General features: G+C 40.4%; 1 protein-coding gene across 2 annotated transcripts in view; it reads right to left on the bottom strand.

The window, feature by feature from the left end:
- Nucleotides 1–15,225, bottom strand: part of LOC147173524 (netrin receptor UNC5C-like) — a 184,357-nt gene that overhangs the window by 45,084 nt on the left and 124,048 nt on the right. For both annotated transcript variants that reach the window (XM_086076068.1, XM_086076069.1), the window contains exon 4: nucleotides 13,768–13,871. In XM_086076068.1, the coding sequence (XP_085932194.1) occupies nucleotides 13,768–13,871 (104 nt within the window). The remainder of the gene's footprint in view (nucleotides 1–13,767; nucleotides 13,872–15,225) is intronic.

Below are 15,225 nucleotides of genomic sequence, written 5' to 3'. Positions count from 1 at the left end.
AAGAAAAGAAAAAATTATAGCAAAGATAATGACAGAAGAGAGGAATGACAAAGGAAAGGAAAGAAAGGGGGAGGAGAGGAAAAAGCCAAGAAAAGAGGAAAAGAATGAGAAAAGGAAAGCGAGAGGAAAGGGGGATGAAAGGAAAGAGGAGAGACAAGAGAGTAACAAATTAACAATGTAAGGAACGAAGAAAGGAGTGAGGGAAAGAGAACAGAAAACAATGACAGAAGAGGGTATGAACGTGAGACAAAAGAAAAACAAGGACTGATGTAAGAGAAGAAGAAAAGAGCAAGGGGAGAAAACAACAGGAGAAAAGAGATGGAGAGATTAGGAATGACAAGAAAATGGAGTGAGGAGGGAGAAGGCAAGAAAAAAGATGAGTGAGGTAAGCAAAGAAGAAAGAAGAGAAGCAGTGGCACGAGGACCGGACAGATAACCCCCCCCCCCCCCCCCTCTTATTTTATAATGGATTACACCAGCATTGCTTCACATTCCCACGCGCATGCTCACACCTTTTCTCTCCACTCAGCAACCTCCATCCTTCTTTCCCTAATTGTGCACATTGTATGGAAATACTGCCTGCTCTCCACCATTCATTTATCCTTTTCATTCATTCCTCTCTCTCTTTCCTTCCTTCCTTCCTTCCTTCCTTCCTCTATACATGTTGACATTGTCTCCAGTGTCTTAATGGATCACCCACACATATCAGCTCCTCGCCTCTTCCTCCTCCTCCTCCTCCATAATCACCTCCTCACTAACGCTCTGTCGCTCGTCCCCGGTTGCCGTGGAAATACTTCTTTTCTCTCTGTGTCTCCCCGCCGCCGACCTTCTTTTAAGATTGGTCGCCATCCATCTCTGCCTCCTCTTGCTCGCGCTCGCTCTCTTTACTCTTGAATGTTGACACGAGACGATGAGTCCAATAGATCACTGGGAAACATCTGCACCTGTGTTGAATCTCCCAGGTGTGTGCGTGTGTGTGTGTGCGCGCGTGAGTGACCTCCTTTCGAGATGAACAACTTCCTCTTCTGGCCTGCCATCAGATCAGCTCTTCTCTCTTTCACTTTTTTGAGCTTGCCGTATAGTAAGCCAATAATGAATAGATTCACTATTTAAGTATTGTTTAATAGACTGTATTAACTACTCCTGAGGTGGTGGCCTGAGCTTGCCAAATAGTGAGTCACTGACTAACAGAATAGATTCATTCGTAAAATATTGTTTAAGCATGCAGTGACTCACATTGCTGTGGTGACTTGAACTTGCCAAATAGTGAACAACTGGGAAACCCCCCCACTAGTAAGGTATCATTTAATAGGATTAATTGGCTGATACAATAGATTCATTACGTATCGTTTAATAGAATGCATTGACTAGTGTTGATGTGGTGGCTTGAACTTGCCAAATAGTGAGGCATCAAATAAAAACATACTTTGACTGGTGTTATAGCAGCTGCTTGAACTTGCTAAATAGAGAGCCGCTGACTAATAGAATAGATTGACTTGTATAAAACTAGTGGCGGTATGAAGTGGCTACATCTTGAGCTAATGACTAATTAATGTCTGTATGTGAATGACATCATCTATGAACAGAGATAATTAGTGACTTTATGAACAAGACACTAGTTTAGCACTCTATGCTATGAATGAGACGCTAACCTTGTTTGTGTGTTCGTGTGTGTATGGGAGCGTAGGAGTGCTGATGACACTTCATAATCATTAAGCGTGAGGAGGCTCACAGTCTGTTGGGGGCCATGCTATAATCCTTTTTAATTGACTTTCCAGGTCTAAATATCTGTTATTAACCCCCACACAAGTAATAATCATATTATTATTACTGACTATATTAACTGGGTCAGACGGTTCTCTCTCTAGTGTACTCATTGCGTATTACTTACAGCAAACGTAAGTGATCACAAGCACAACATTGTTTACAGGTACTTAAAAGAGAATGATCAAGAACAACCTTGGATAATGAGCCACATGCTGCTTCATCAAAAAAAAACATTTTTGGGATCCCATGTTCAGGTCAAATTCAAGGCCTTTATATATAACAGTATTATTTAATAAGTTTTAAAATTCAAGTAGTTGATGATCAGGAGGAAATCGGTTTGTTGCCATGGATACCCGTAATCAGCGGTCTAAAACCAGCCAGGACACCTCAAGTCAGGTTGGCCAGCTCCTTGCAGGTGTTTTTGTAGTGTATTTGCATGTGTGATTGTTTTTTCCTTTTTAATAAATGTGCAAAAATGCATTAAGGACAGTGGCTCTCCTTGCCCACATGGCAAGGGCATTACAAAACCATCAAGTCAAGTCAAGTCAAGTTACTCATGTTGTGCTAGTTCTAGAATGTTTGTCAAGAGCTGCAGAGGTTGTATAAACTTTGTAAAGATCACAACTATGCGAGAACCAAAACAAATATTTCTCAGTGCTGCTTTAAATCGTAGCTTTTTAATGCTGAATAAGGCACCCCGAGGCACATATTTCATTTTCCTTTTTAGTATAAAGGGAGAATTTATAACAAAATGCTGTACATCAGTCTCTGCAAGGTCACACTGGCTTGGCCCGCAGCCTTCTTTCTACCTTTAAAAGAAGAAGCAGCTTTTTGAAAGCATCAACACATCCGGAGAGCCGGGAGCGACTTCTTGGCAGTGTTTGATAAGCTAATATTTCACGACAATCACAGGCGGCTGTAAGCAGTGTTATTGTAGTTAACATAGCTCAGCAAAAATAAGTAATCATGTCGGATTTTTCACGCTCGCAAACAAGTAGTCTTGAATGGATTTGGACTGTATCACAGCGATAGTGGTTCATAACATTAGCATAGCATATCAGAACAAGCATCACTTGATAATATTCAGTTCATCCTAATGTATAAAAAATATGCAGATTGTACTGATAATACTGCATGCTTATCATTTCATAACTTATTCAATGAGTACATTTCCTGCTGTTTCTTTCTTCTTCTTTTTTTTTTTTTGCAGTGGCATAATTTGCCAAATAGTGAGCCAATGACAAATAGATTACATTCATTCGTGCTGAAAGGACTTAAGCTTGCCAAAAGTAATAATCGATGATCAATGAATAGCACGCATTGACTCCCGTTGCGGTGGTGACTTAACTTGCCAAATAGTGAGGCACTAAAATTATACTCTGATTAGTGTTGCAGAAGCTCCTTGAACTTTTTTAGTAGATAAACGGTGACTAATAGGATGGATTGACTGGTTCAGATGTAACATTCATTTATTAAATAGTGAGCCAATGACTACAGTGACTAATGTTAAAGCAACTTCAACTTGCTAAATAGTGAGCTAAATGCTTCACAGAAAAGGCAGTACTTGCCCATATAGTAAGCCAATGACTAATAGAAGACATCGACTAGTAGTGTCTTGAACATGACAAATAGTCAGCCATCACTTCAATGAGTACATTGATCTTGCCAAATAATGAGCCACATACGTGACAGAATAAACTGGCTCGTGATGTAGAGGCTTGAACCTGCCCAATAGTGAGCCAACCCACAAAGTTCACTATTTGACATTGAATGATTTTTTTTTTCAAAGTTTGTACTTGCCAAACAATGAGCCAAATATTAAACAGAAAAGATTGACAAGTTTAGAAGTAACATAAAATTGCCAAATAGTGGCCCAGACCCTTAAGAGAATCAATGTACGAGCATGGCTTAAGCGTGCCAAATAGTGAGCAATCCCTTAACGGATTATGAGTGCAGCAGAGACTTTTGCCAAAGAGTGAGCCACTGACTAACACAATACACATTGACTAGAACTGAGGTGGCTTGAAATTGCTAAATAGTGAGCTATCGCGTAACAGAATTGTAGCAGAGTCTTGAACTTGCCAAAGAGTGAACCGATGCTAAACAGTATGTATTGACTAGCAAAGGAGAGGTGACAAATAATGACTCATAAAAGCATTGAACTTAATATTTCCGAGTCCTGCATCCGCCAAATAATGAGCTCATCCTACTTTTACACACAAATACAGTATACTATGTTTCTAACAGTGAACATCCTTGTTGTAAAGACCCAGTGATATACTATATTAAGTGAAATAAGTTGTCCAACGTCATTGACGCAATCAACTCCTTCAACATAAACGCAACGACAACTTTAAAACTGGACGTGTTGGCGCGGGGTTAGTGTTGTGTGTGACAGCGTCGCAGCATGTGTCACAACACGGTGTTCATTCATCCGTGACAACGCTGTCAGGACCGCCGAGGGCAGCGCGGGTACAGCCGCTTTGACAAGGCCGCGCCGCAGACACTCGAGTTTCTCGTCAATCCGCGCATTTGTCTCGGAAAGAAAAGTGTCAAATGGGCGGCGAGGGGGCCGCAGGAAGACAGAGACGGAGAGTGACAAAGACAAAATAAAAGTGTAGAGGGGAAAACAATACCAGGGGGGGTGGGAGAGTGAGGGGGAGGTGGGGGGACATGAAGGTGGACAAAAGAGGAGGGAAAAGATGCATAATTCGTTTTTTTCTGTTGTCCTTTGTATGTCTTTGTTTTACCATTAGTGAATTACCGATGCTGTATGCAATGACGTGACCTTGACAAATGGTGAGTCAACACACAATTGAATAAAATGCCTTATTTCATTCTCAAAAGATAGGATTAGACTGACTAGTGAACAATGAAGAACCAATTCACATCATACAGTGCATTGATGAGCGTAACATAGTAGCTTTGACGAGTCAAATAATCCGACTAACATTTATTAGCCTTGATTGACAGGTCTCAGTGGTGGCTTGGGCTTGCCAAATACAGAGCCAACACTTTTTTATCTAAAGCCAAACCTCCAACTAAAGAGAAGTATACAATTAGGCGATCAGTGGCTTGCAATCTTGCTTTATTCTCAGCAGAGGAAATAATAGGTCACCAGTGAGAAAACAAAAACAATGCGTAATGAGACGCTTCTGTCTTTGGACGTCTTAATTGCTAGTTCAAGGCTACATTTCCAGTTTGCGACAGATTGAAATAGCCAAACGCACTTTGGCTAAAGAAGGCCAAGATAAACATGTGGCTTCTGTGGTGCTTTTAGGAGCCTGGGAAAAAACACAGACATCTTCATAAAAGCAGGATTATTGATAGAGCGTTTACATTGGATTTCATTAAATACGTGCAGCTGTACCCAATGAAGGGGGCAAGTGAGGGGAACGGCGTGTGGAGCAGTGTTGCAGTAGGTTGAATTTGCTATAGTGAGCCGGCACTTTACAAAAATCAATTGACTCGTGTCACAGTGGTAGCAAGAGTTTGCAAAAATAATCAGCCAATGTGTGACAGTATAAATCAATTGTGCCTCAGTACTTGTAACCTGCCAAATAGTGAGCCAACACACAACAGAGTCAGAATCGGCCAAACTCGCCAAACGGTGAGCCAATGCCTAATAGAATATACTGACTCGTGTCACAGTGGGTTGAACTTGCCAAATAGTGAGTCAAAGATTCACAGAATGGACTGACTTTAGTATTAATAGTGTAAGATTGGCTTAAATTTGCAAAATAGTGAAAAATTGGTTTAAACTTGCCAAAAGAGTGAGGCAAGACTGACTAGTCCTTAAATTGGTTGAACCTGCCAAATAGTGAGGCATAGATGAAAACTAGTGTTGCAGTGGTGGTTTAAACTTGCCAAACAGTGAGTGAGTAGCTTAAGAAACTTGATTTACTAGTGGGTTGAACTTGCCAAACAGTGAGTGAGTAGTTTAAGAAACTTGATTCACTAGTGGGTTGAACTTGCCAAATAGTGAGACACTGAATAAGAACATACATTGAATTGTGTTGCAGTGGTGGCCTGATTTTGCATTTTCAGCTGTTTATAAAACACTGTGAGAACAGTGAAACAAACACAATGAGCACACACAGCTGCTGTCGACCACAGCTCACGCCCTGCACTCACACACACACCAATGTCATATACCACCCCACCAGGCCCCGCCTCTTTAAGCCACATAGACAGAACAATGTGTACAGTATTTTCGACACATGTAGCTTCATATAAGAGTAAAACTATTTTTAATATTTTTTTTTCATTTGGTCCCTCCAAATCATTCATTTTCATATATTTTGAGTGTGAAGCGTATCCCCGTGACATATGGAGCTTTTCTGCATTGTTGTTTGAGTGGGTTGAGCTTGCCATAACTACTAAATAGAGAAAGCCAACACTAACCAGAATAAATTTACTCGTGTTGCAGAGGCTTACCAAATTGTAAGATGGCCAGTGAGGGGAAACGTGTGTGTGCATGTGCATGTCCACTTATGTGCACACACACCATTAGATAATGATCCTAATCCGTCTCTAGCGTGGCCCGTGTCCAGATGACAGTAGATTCCCTCGCAAACAATAACCCCTGAAAAGCTGCGCTTCCTCCGATTTGTAAATTGCTCCGCAGCATCGATACAATGTTTTCCCCTCTTCTTTTTAATAATCCTAACACCGTGTCTATAAATCAAGCAGTCAGCGTGGGGAATAAATAAGAGATTGCCGACTAATCTGTGGATTATGGTGATGATTTCTGACAGAGGTTGTAGGGGGGATGGAGGTAGAATACGTGTGTGGGGGGCTTACTAGGCTCCCTCAAAGAGGATTAAGGTAAGGATCTATTTGAGGGGACGGGGCATCACATAAATTGTTTCATTTCCAGGAAATCCTTCATACAAACACTCAGGTGTACAAGCACACTCTTGTACTGTTGCAGTGATTGGGAGAACTTGCCAAATACTGAGCCACTGTGTAACTTGTAATGCAGTGGTGTTGGACTTGCTAAATAGTGAGGCATCAGTTGATGTCTAGTGTTGTAGCAGTGGCGAGAACTCGCCAAATAGTGAGCAAACACTTGCTAGAATAGACTGACTCGTACTAGTGGGTTGAACTTGCCAAATAGTGAGCCAACAATTAATGAAATTACTTTACTCTTCTTTCTTTTCCTTTTTTTTGGGGGGGGTGGGGGGTGGGGGGTAGTGCAGTAGTGGCACCAACTTGTTAAATAATGAGCCACATGTTCACAAGAATAGATTTACAAATTTAGCAGTAGCTTGAGGTGGACAAACAGTGAGGCAACACAGAATAAATAGACAAAACTTGCAGACTGCAGTAGTATGAGTTTGCCAAATACACTCAACTGAATATATTTACTTGTGTTGCAGTGGCTTTAACTTGTCAAATAGTAAAATCAATTCTTAATAGAATAGATTTGTTAGCCGAGTAGCAGCATGATCTTGCCAAATAATGAGCCAAATACGCAAGAGAAATATTAGTACTGACAAATAGTGATCCAAAAGTAAACACAATAAATTGATTAGTGTTAATTTAGCAGTAGCTTGAACTCGTCAAATAGGGAGCCTAGATTTATTGGGGGAGGGGGGTACCTACCTAAACTTGCCAAATAGAGGGCCAACAATTTACAGATTATATTTACTAGTTTAGCACTGTCTTAAATTTGCCCAATTATGAGCCAAAAACTTAACACAACAGATGAGCTAGTTAAGTTTCAGCTTAAACTTGGCAAAAAAAGAGCCAATGCCTAATAGAATAAATTGAATAGCGTTATTGTGGCTTAAACTTGCCAAATAGTGAGCTAACGTGTTAAGTGAACATTGTATAATAAGAAATGAGATATTGACACTTTTGTGTGTACGTGTGTGCTCCAATGTGGTTATTTTGTGGAGATGTAACTATCATGTTGCGGCAGTTGCACATAACTTTCTTCGTTTGATCGACATTTTTTCTTCGACTCCCACGCCGCCTCACAGCTATAGCAAATCGGCCATGGGAGCTGCAACTGGATGGACTGCATCGCGCTTGTTGTGTGTTGTTCAAGGACACTTAAAACCCAGACAAATCCCGCCGAATGACAGACAGGTTTTCCCCCGTGATAGACTCCAGTTGCCACGGGTGACGGACGTCTCAAACCGCGTCATCCTGCTTGCTCAGTGTTGTACGTTGAACTGATGAGGAGTCCATAATGTTCAAGCGAAAGGATTAGAGTGCAACAGATAAGGTCGAGTGGAGGTTGATCAAAAGCCATTATTCAAGGGAGCTAATTTAGGGTGAGGATGGAGTGCGTAAGAATGTGACAGCGACTTGACCCGGTTCCAGACGCGTATCCAGTTACTGTCTGACATTCTATGTATGTGTGTGTGCGTGCATGTGAATGTGTGCGTTAAGGTTAGACACGTGGAAAGGCCTGTCACCACACACTGATGTGTTTATTTCCCTGCAGCTGGGCCAGTCAGTCACTCACACACACGCGCGCACACACACGCACACACACACACACACCTGCTATGTGCAGTCTGCTGGGCTACGAGCGAGACCTTTGGGGTCACTGTTGCTCTTTGGGTTGCGAGTTAAAATGTATCACCAGTGTCAGACTAAGGTGTCCCTTCTGCTGCCTTCTAACGAATGTCGCTTAAAGGCGAGTTAGACAAAAGTATTGGTACTTGCTTGCCCATTACAGGAAGTGAACATAGAACAAACAATAAAATGGAGATGCTCTTTTTAAATGGTACCAGCAAAAAACCATGCCACATTACATGAATGGGTTGGAGAGTGGCATGCCAACAAAAAACAACAATAGAGGAGGAGGAGATCTCTTCTATTTACTTCTGTTCGTCATGGTGACATTTAATCGAAGAGGAGACAAAGGCACAAAGTATAAGACGTGTGTGAACAATTTGAGTTTTTCTCCATACAGACTGTGGCATGCAGTTTTCTTGTGAAATTGTGAAATATACACACATTAAATGCATCAGTAGGAATGAGAAACTAATGCTAACAACAACAACAAAAGATAAAAAGAGTCTCCTGTTACAGTTGCAGCAAAGCGGAGACAAAAAGATTGGGACACATGCCCATCAGACACTAATAAACATCAGCAAAGATGAGACAGTGAAGTTAAATACTACAGTGCAACAGGGTACGCTAATGTTAGCGCTTGCTAACAAGTAGGAATGATGCTGGAAAACAAGGGTTTCCTATATATTTATGTTAGCGACCGTGTGTGTCCAAATATGGTTGTTCTTGGCTCAATTTATTCAAGAAGAGAATAAGGGATACAACAGCAAAGCAGAGACTGTGGAGTATCAAACTACAGCTTCCAGAGCTGAAGGGTCAGGGTAAGCTAACCTTTGCATGTGTGTGTGAAACTTTGGAGCTCATTTTATCCGAGAGGAGAATCAGGGCCGAAGCAGCAAAGTGGAAACTGTGGACTATAAATACTGCAGTGTCAAGGCACAGCGACAGGGTAAGCTGACGTGTATGTTTAATTGGTTGTCTAAACATGTATTAGCTTAATTAGCTTCTTAGCTAAGATTACTGGTAAGCAAATTTTTCAAGTAGTGAAACTTAACGTTTACTTTTGTACTTCATGTAGGTACATTTCAGTACTCCTTTTTTTTTTTTACTTACGTAAACTCTGAATTTGAATTATTTTATTTTAAGGATCTGTACTTCCACATAAGCACAGTACTTTTGCCACATCTGTTTAAATGTGAGTTTCAAAAAATGTCCCCATATGTCCTTTATCTCAGAGCGCCGTCTTGGTTTCTTTCGAGTACCCGCAGTGTGCAAAAAAAAAGTACCTCATAAATAAATAAAAAGTCAAATCAAACAAAAACAACAACAGAGGAGAGACCGCTTGGCACTTGTTGCCAATCCTCCGTAAAGTCGTTCCCGTTGAACTGCTGAACTCTCCCCGGCTGATTCTCTGAGCTTTTTAACCGTCAGCTTTAAAAAGGCTTTCTGCGGGCGGCCTAAAGAGATTTACTTTTGTTTCTCAAGGATCTCAACCCCCACGCTTGAACGTGCGCCGTCTCCCGGGAGCTTCGGATGCCAAGCGATAGAGCTGTCAGAGCATCGATCAGCACTGTTGTGACGCAATTGCCTAAGAAAATAACAAGTTTCACTTAGCTATATGAAATTTGGTAGGCGCGTCCATCATGAGTTAACCCACAAAAAAAGTCTCAAGAAGTCATTCCCAAAAAGACGTTGAAGTCTCAAGTAGACATTTTGGTGGGTAAGCTTTGCCATTGATGTCCTTCAAGAGGAAACTACCAAATTTGAACCAGGAATTGTCATCATTGCAAGTGGGTGGAGCATGTTTAACCCACTAATTTCTGGACTATAAGCCGCTACTACAATCATACAAAGGTGCGGCTTATCCATCAGATCACAAGGGGGCGCACTATAAAGGAAGCGCAAGAGCGTCAGGCAGAGCAAAACAAAGCAAGTGAGCCCAAATACAGTAGAAGAGAGAACGAGAGTGAGACAATTTGCGCCCTCGTTATGGAAAAGGAAGTAGCGGGAACCCAGTGCGGTAAGATTAAAACACCTGCGGCTTACAGTCGGGTGCGGCTTATATGGGTAACAAACTTGAGTATTCCCCAAATTTAGCGAGCGCGGCTTATAGTCAGGTGCGCCTTGTAGTCCAGAAATTGCTGTAATTGGTATTTAGCAGTCATGTGCATCATGAGTTAGACACCCCCAAAAGCCTAAAGAGCCCATGCCCCAAAAATACAAAAGAAGACTATGATTTTCTCCATTGTCCTTGAATGACTAACTTGACCAACAGATTTTGCCCAAATGTTACCAATTTTGAACCTTGAATACTAGACACGAAGACGACACCAAATTGTAAGACATTTCAGTTTTCGTCATTTCGTGTTAGCGGAGTATGATGACATCACGTTAGTGGGGAAAATTTAATTAATATACAGTGGATCCCTGCTATGGGAATAGCGAAAATTGACGTATAAGTGATGGCCATTATAAATGCATTGAAAACAAAAACAAAAACAAAATTTTAACTCAACAAATTTGCTTAAAAAAAAAAAAAAAATGAAGTAACTTGCCAATTTATTTTTAAGACCAGCTTAACCTCTGCAAGGCGACCACTTGTATGTGTACACTTATCGGCAGCTAATCCGTGCACCAATTGTTATGCTTACGCAAGACCTCATAAATGTGCGGGGCACGTACACACATGTGTGGACGTAAAGTGTAAAATTGAAGGTAAACATATGTGTGCGTAAAAGAAGTGGAGGCTTTGATGATGGTGCCAGCTGGCCACATTACGACGCTGGTATCGCGTGTCAGGGCGCCGACCCCATCACATTGACAGTTTTATAGCGGTCCATCAAGCGGTCAACACCGCTGAGCCCGGATGCTATTTTTAGATTTTTATTTTTTAAATAAAAAGGGTCGCACGAGAGCTGCCATTCACAAAAAGAGAAGAAGAAAAATATATTTTTTCATGGGGAATCTAGGCTTTGCCTATATTAGATGGCAAAGTGGAAAAAAAATCCCGAGGATTTCTCATTGCCAAACTGTTTTGGATAACAGCTTCCAATTGGTGCTCATTTGGATGATCTACCGAGAAGGAGAGATGGCCAACCTGAGAACCAAAATGGCCAACCTGATGAATTTTAAGTTTGTGTCCACAGACTTTTTCTTGCATACTGTGATCAATTTCGTCTTGATCGGTGAAACTGGTGTTGGTGGCTCTTTTTTCTTCCCAATCCCCTTTTCATAGTGAATCTTCAAAATGATCAACAAACTTTGAGGCCATGCTCGAAAAAAAGATTTGCCGTTTAGCATCACCAATTTGTCTTGGCTCGCGGTTTCCAATTGGTTTCAATTTGGGTGAATTCCCAAGCAGGAGCTTGTCAAAGAATGTGCCCTGGAACTTAAGCCAAAATGGCACTGTTACGATAGGCATGGCTTTCCAATTTCATGTGTATTATTATTTTATTTTTTTCAACTTTCTAAGGAGCACCATTGTGGGACTTTTGGGGGTTTTCCACCAGGATCGAAAAACTTGCCAAATTTGGAGACTTTTCAGGCATTTTGAAGTCCCCCGACATTCATTTATAATTCTAAGAGTGAATCATACTTGGACCCTAAAATTATTATTTTTTTTAAAAAGTGAGGAGAAATGTTGAATTTAAGCGGAGGTCATTGGCAGGTTTGAGACTCGTATCCATCTCATCAGCTTCAGTGGGCGCCAGACGGAGCAATCCATTTGCCCCGAGATCTCGTTATGACAGCAGAAAGGGAGCAAATTGAACACAATCACAAATAGCTTCGCATTTCTATTTATGGGTGTGTTTATCGGGTGAATACAGTTTAGAGTTCGATTAGAAATGATACCAATAGAAAGATCATTTCAGCAAAGACCTCCGCAAAGACTAAGACACGCGATGCAACATGCATACAACAATCGAGAGTCTTCAATCAAGCTAACAATTTGCAACCTTGGGTCAGCTGAGTGTGAGGCGGATACTGACATTCTCTGCTGATTCGTCCAATAAACATCACGTTAATAAGCATTGCAAGGTGGCGATAGTGTTGTTTTAATGCTGAGAAGCCATGACCTCATCATGTTTACGCTCCTTATCCAAGCTACTGATGATAGCCTTGACTTGATCTATAAGTAATGTAAACAGATAAGCTGAGTATGTCCAGTGGAGCGCATTTCTCTTGATGGTGAAGTACAACACACTCAGATCCGACTCTCCTGAGATTGTAAGAAAAATGGGTTCAAAACACGACAAATTGTGGTCTAGCCTAAAGAAGCAAGGACAAGGTTGTTGTTGTTTTTTGTCACTATAGCATATAGCTATTTTTGATTGCATGCTGTCTTAGGGAAGTTGATACTTATTTTAAAAACAAACAAAAAAAACTTTCCCGAATTTGGTTTGATTAGACTCTGAGTTTGTCTCTACAGATTAGAAGAAATGTTGCTATTTTTCATCAATATACAAAAGTTAAATAACACACACTGCAGGTCTGGAGTCACAGAGTAACTTTTGCCATCGACTCAAATTGGCTCTCAGGGGACATTTAAATCTAACTTTAGTCTTTTCATCTTTGCATCTTTGACACGTTGTCGCAACAAACTTTCAAGTAAATGTCATTCCGAGAAGGATTTCTGACTTTTACAGTGATTTTCGTCACGGTGGCAATTCGGGATCAAACTGGAATACTTGTTATTTCTGAGAATTTGTCAAGTATATGTCTCTATCCTGTAGGTGGATTTGAAATAATTTCACGTTAATGGGCTTATTTATAATGATTGTGTCATTCGCTAAGCCACAATCCTGAAATGCAGACATGCCAATTACAATGCAGAACACAACAGGCCACAACAGAGCTTTGTGGAATTCCTCCATACCTTTGAAAGCATTAGGATATATTTTAAAACCTTAAAAAAAGGGGAAAATACAGGAAGCTGCGGATAATCTTGCCCTGAAACCTGTAATAACCAGCTATATGGCAAGCTATATGGCCGTCCGTGCTTGTTAGCTAACGTTATTTCCAAAACCAACCTAGAAAAAGGCAATAGGTTTAGGATAACAGTAATTTGAATTCCTCAAAAACATTATTATTTGTAAAATGATACAATATTACCGTTAGCTAGGCTGTTTCCAAAATTAACCCAGATAAATGCGAATTGTATTAAAATCAGGCTATGCTACCGTTATCTAAACGGCTGTTCACAAAGATTAACATCTGCACCAAGGTAAGATTTGTACTTGTACTTATTAGCCATCAAATACTAGTATACTGTTGTTAGCGCATTCATCTAAATGCTAATGTTACGCAGCCAACATGCAAGATATAATTATATTTTTGCCAATTTTTTTTCCTGAATGAGTGTAATAGTGAATAACACGCTGCCCAGCGTCACAGGAATTTTATGGCTGCTCAATAAAATTTTTAATTCAGTAAAAGTTTATTGGCAAAAAGCATTAAAATAACACCTACCTCCGCTGCTGGTATGCCCTCTGGTGGGCGACACTGCAACAGCACTTCCTGCTCAAGGGACACCTCCTTTCCGAGTGGCTCCTGTTCAAAGGACTTCTTCAGATCTACGGAGACAAAAAATACAATTCAGAAAAATATATTCAGATGCCCCCGACCCCCCCCATATATGATGTCCAAGGTAATGCAATAGTAAAATAACATGAAGCGTTGTCATGGGGGTGCAGTTAGTGTAGACTATTTGGGGTATTTAATTGTAAATGGGCCCTGTAGCCTCGCTACCACGACGATAACATCGCAGTCATTAAGGGACTAAGTTGCGCTTACAGTCGTTTATATACACTTTAAACTGACCGTTATGTATTTAGAAATGTACACGAGTCGTAAAACAATGCAATTTAATATACAGTCCCTGTATATTCATTTCTCGGGAATGCAGTAGTTAAGTTTCACTAACAATTGTATAAGCTTTTATAATGCTGGGGATTTCACAACAGAAATATTTAGTTAAATTAGTTGCAATACAGTGTTCCAAATGATGATGTACAGGATTTTTATTTAAAAAAAAACAAACAGATTTTAACAAAAAAATAATTTTTTTTTTATTATTAATTACTTTACTTATGACGATAATGGCCATACCTCCCTCTGGGATAGGGTCGACAGAACCACATCATATCCAACCATGTAGCGTGTTTATTATCATAATTGTATATTTTGCAATAAGCCTCAAAAGTCAGACAAAAACATCATCATCACCTCAGAGCTCCCGTTTGTCTTTTTGTTTTGATTAGCTTTTTTTTTTTTTACTTCAAAAATGAAGAAGCAGCATAGTAAGGGAAGTTTGGAAGTAAAATCCATAAAAATAATTGGTATGTGTTGTTAGCATGTTAGCCAAAACGCTAATACTAAGATACAGAAGGCTAGTTGCTATCCCTGGCACTTAGCAAGCTTAACCGGCTAAGCTAATGAGGCTAGCTACATGCTGCTGGACTGCAAAAGGAAATAAGGTGTGTTTACACTTGAACAACAGGTTCTTAATAGGGTTCAGGTCAGGGGGTGATGATGAGTTGTGTTAAACTTATGCATGGAATGCCATTATCAAATAAATGATTAAACAGTTTTCCATAAAGCTAAAACTGTGTGCTACTAGTATTACTAGATAGAGACATAATCAAAGGCTATTAGTTAACCGTGTTTGCCTCATACCTGTACTGTAGTGATGTGTAGTTGTCTTACAAGTATGTCAAAAGTTGTCCTACTAATGTGCAAAAATGTCCCACATTCGTTCTTGCAGTGAGTGCTAGTCATTCAATCCGGTTCATTTGTATCCCCCCATCCCGATACAGTATCCAAGCATATATCCCTGAAGATATGATGTTAAAACAATTAACCAGCGCGGTAAGAGGCCGTAAAACAAAACGGGTAACTCGAGAGGAGTTTTGTGGGTGGTGTGGCGGG

Source organism: Leptonotus elevatus, chromosome 5 (genome assembly GCF_054856555.1).
Source record: "Leptonotus elevatus isolate MCC_2025b chromosome 5, RoL_Lele_1.0, whole genome shotgun sequence".
NCBI lineage: Eukaryota > Metazoa > Chordata > Actinopteri > Syngnathiformes > Syngnathidae > Leptonotus > Leptonotus elevatus.
The sequence above is the reverse complement of the archived record's forward strand: the minus strand, read 5'-3'. Positions and strand labels throughout refer to the sequence as shown.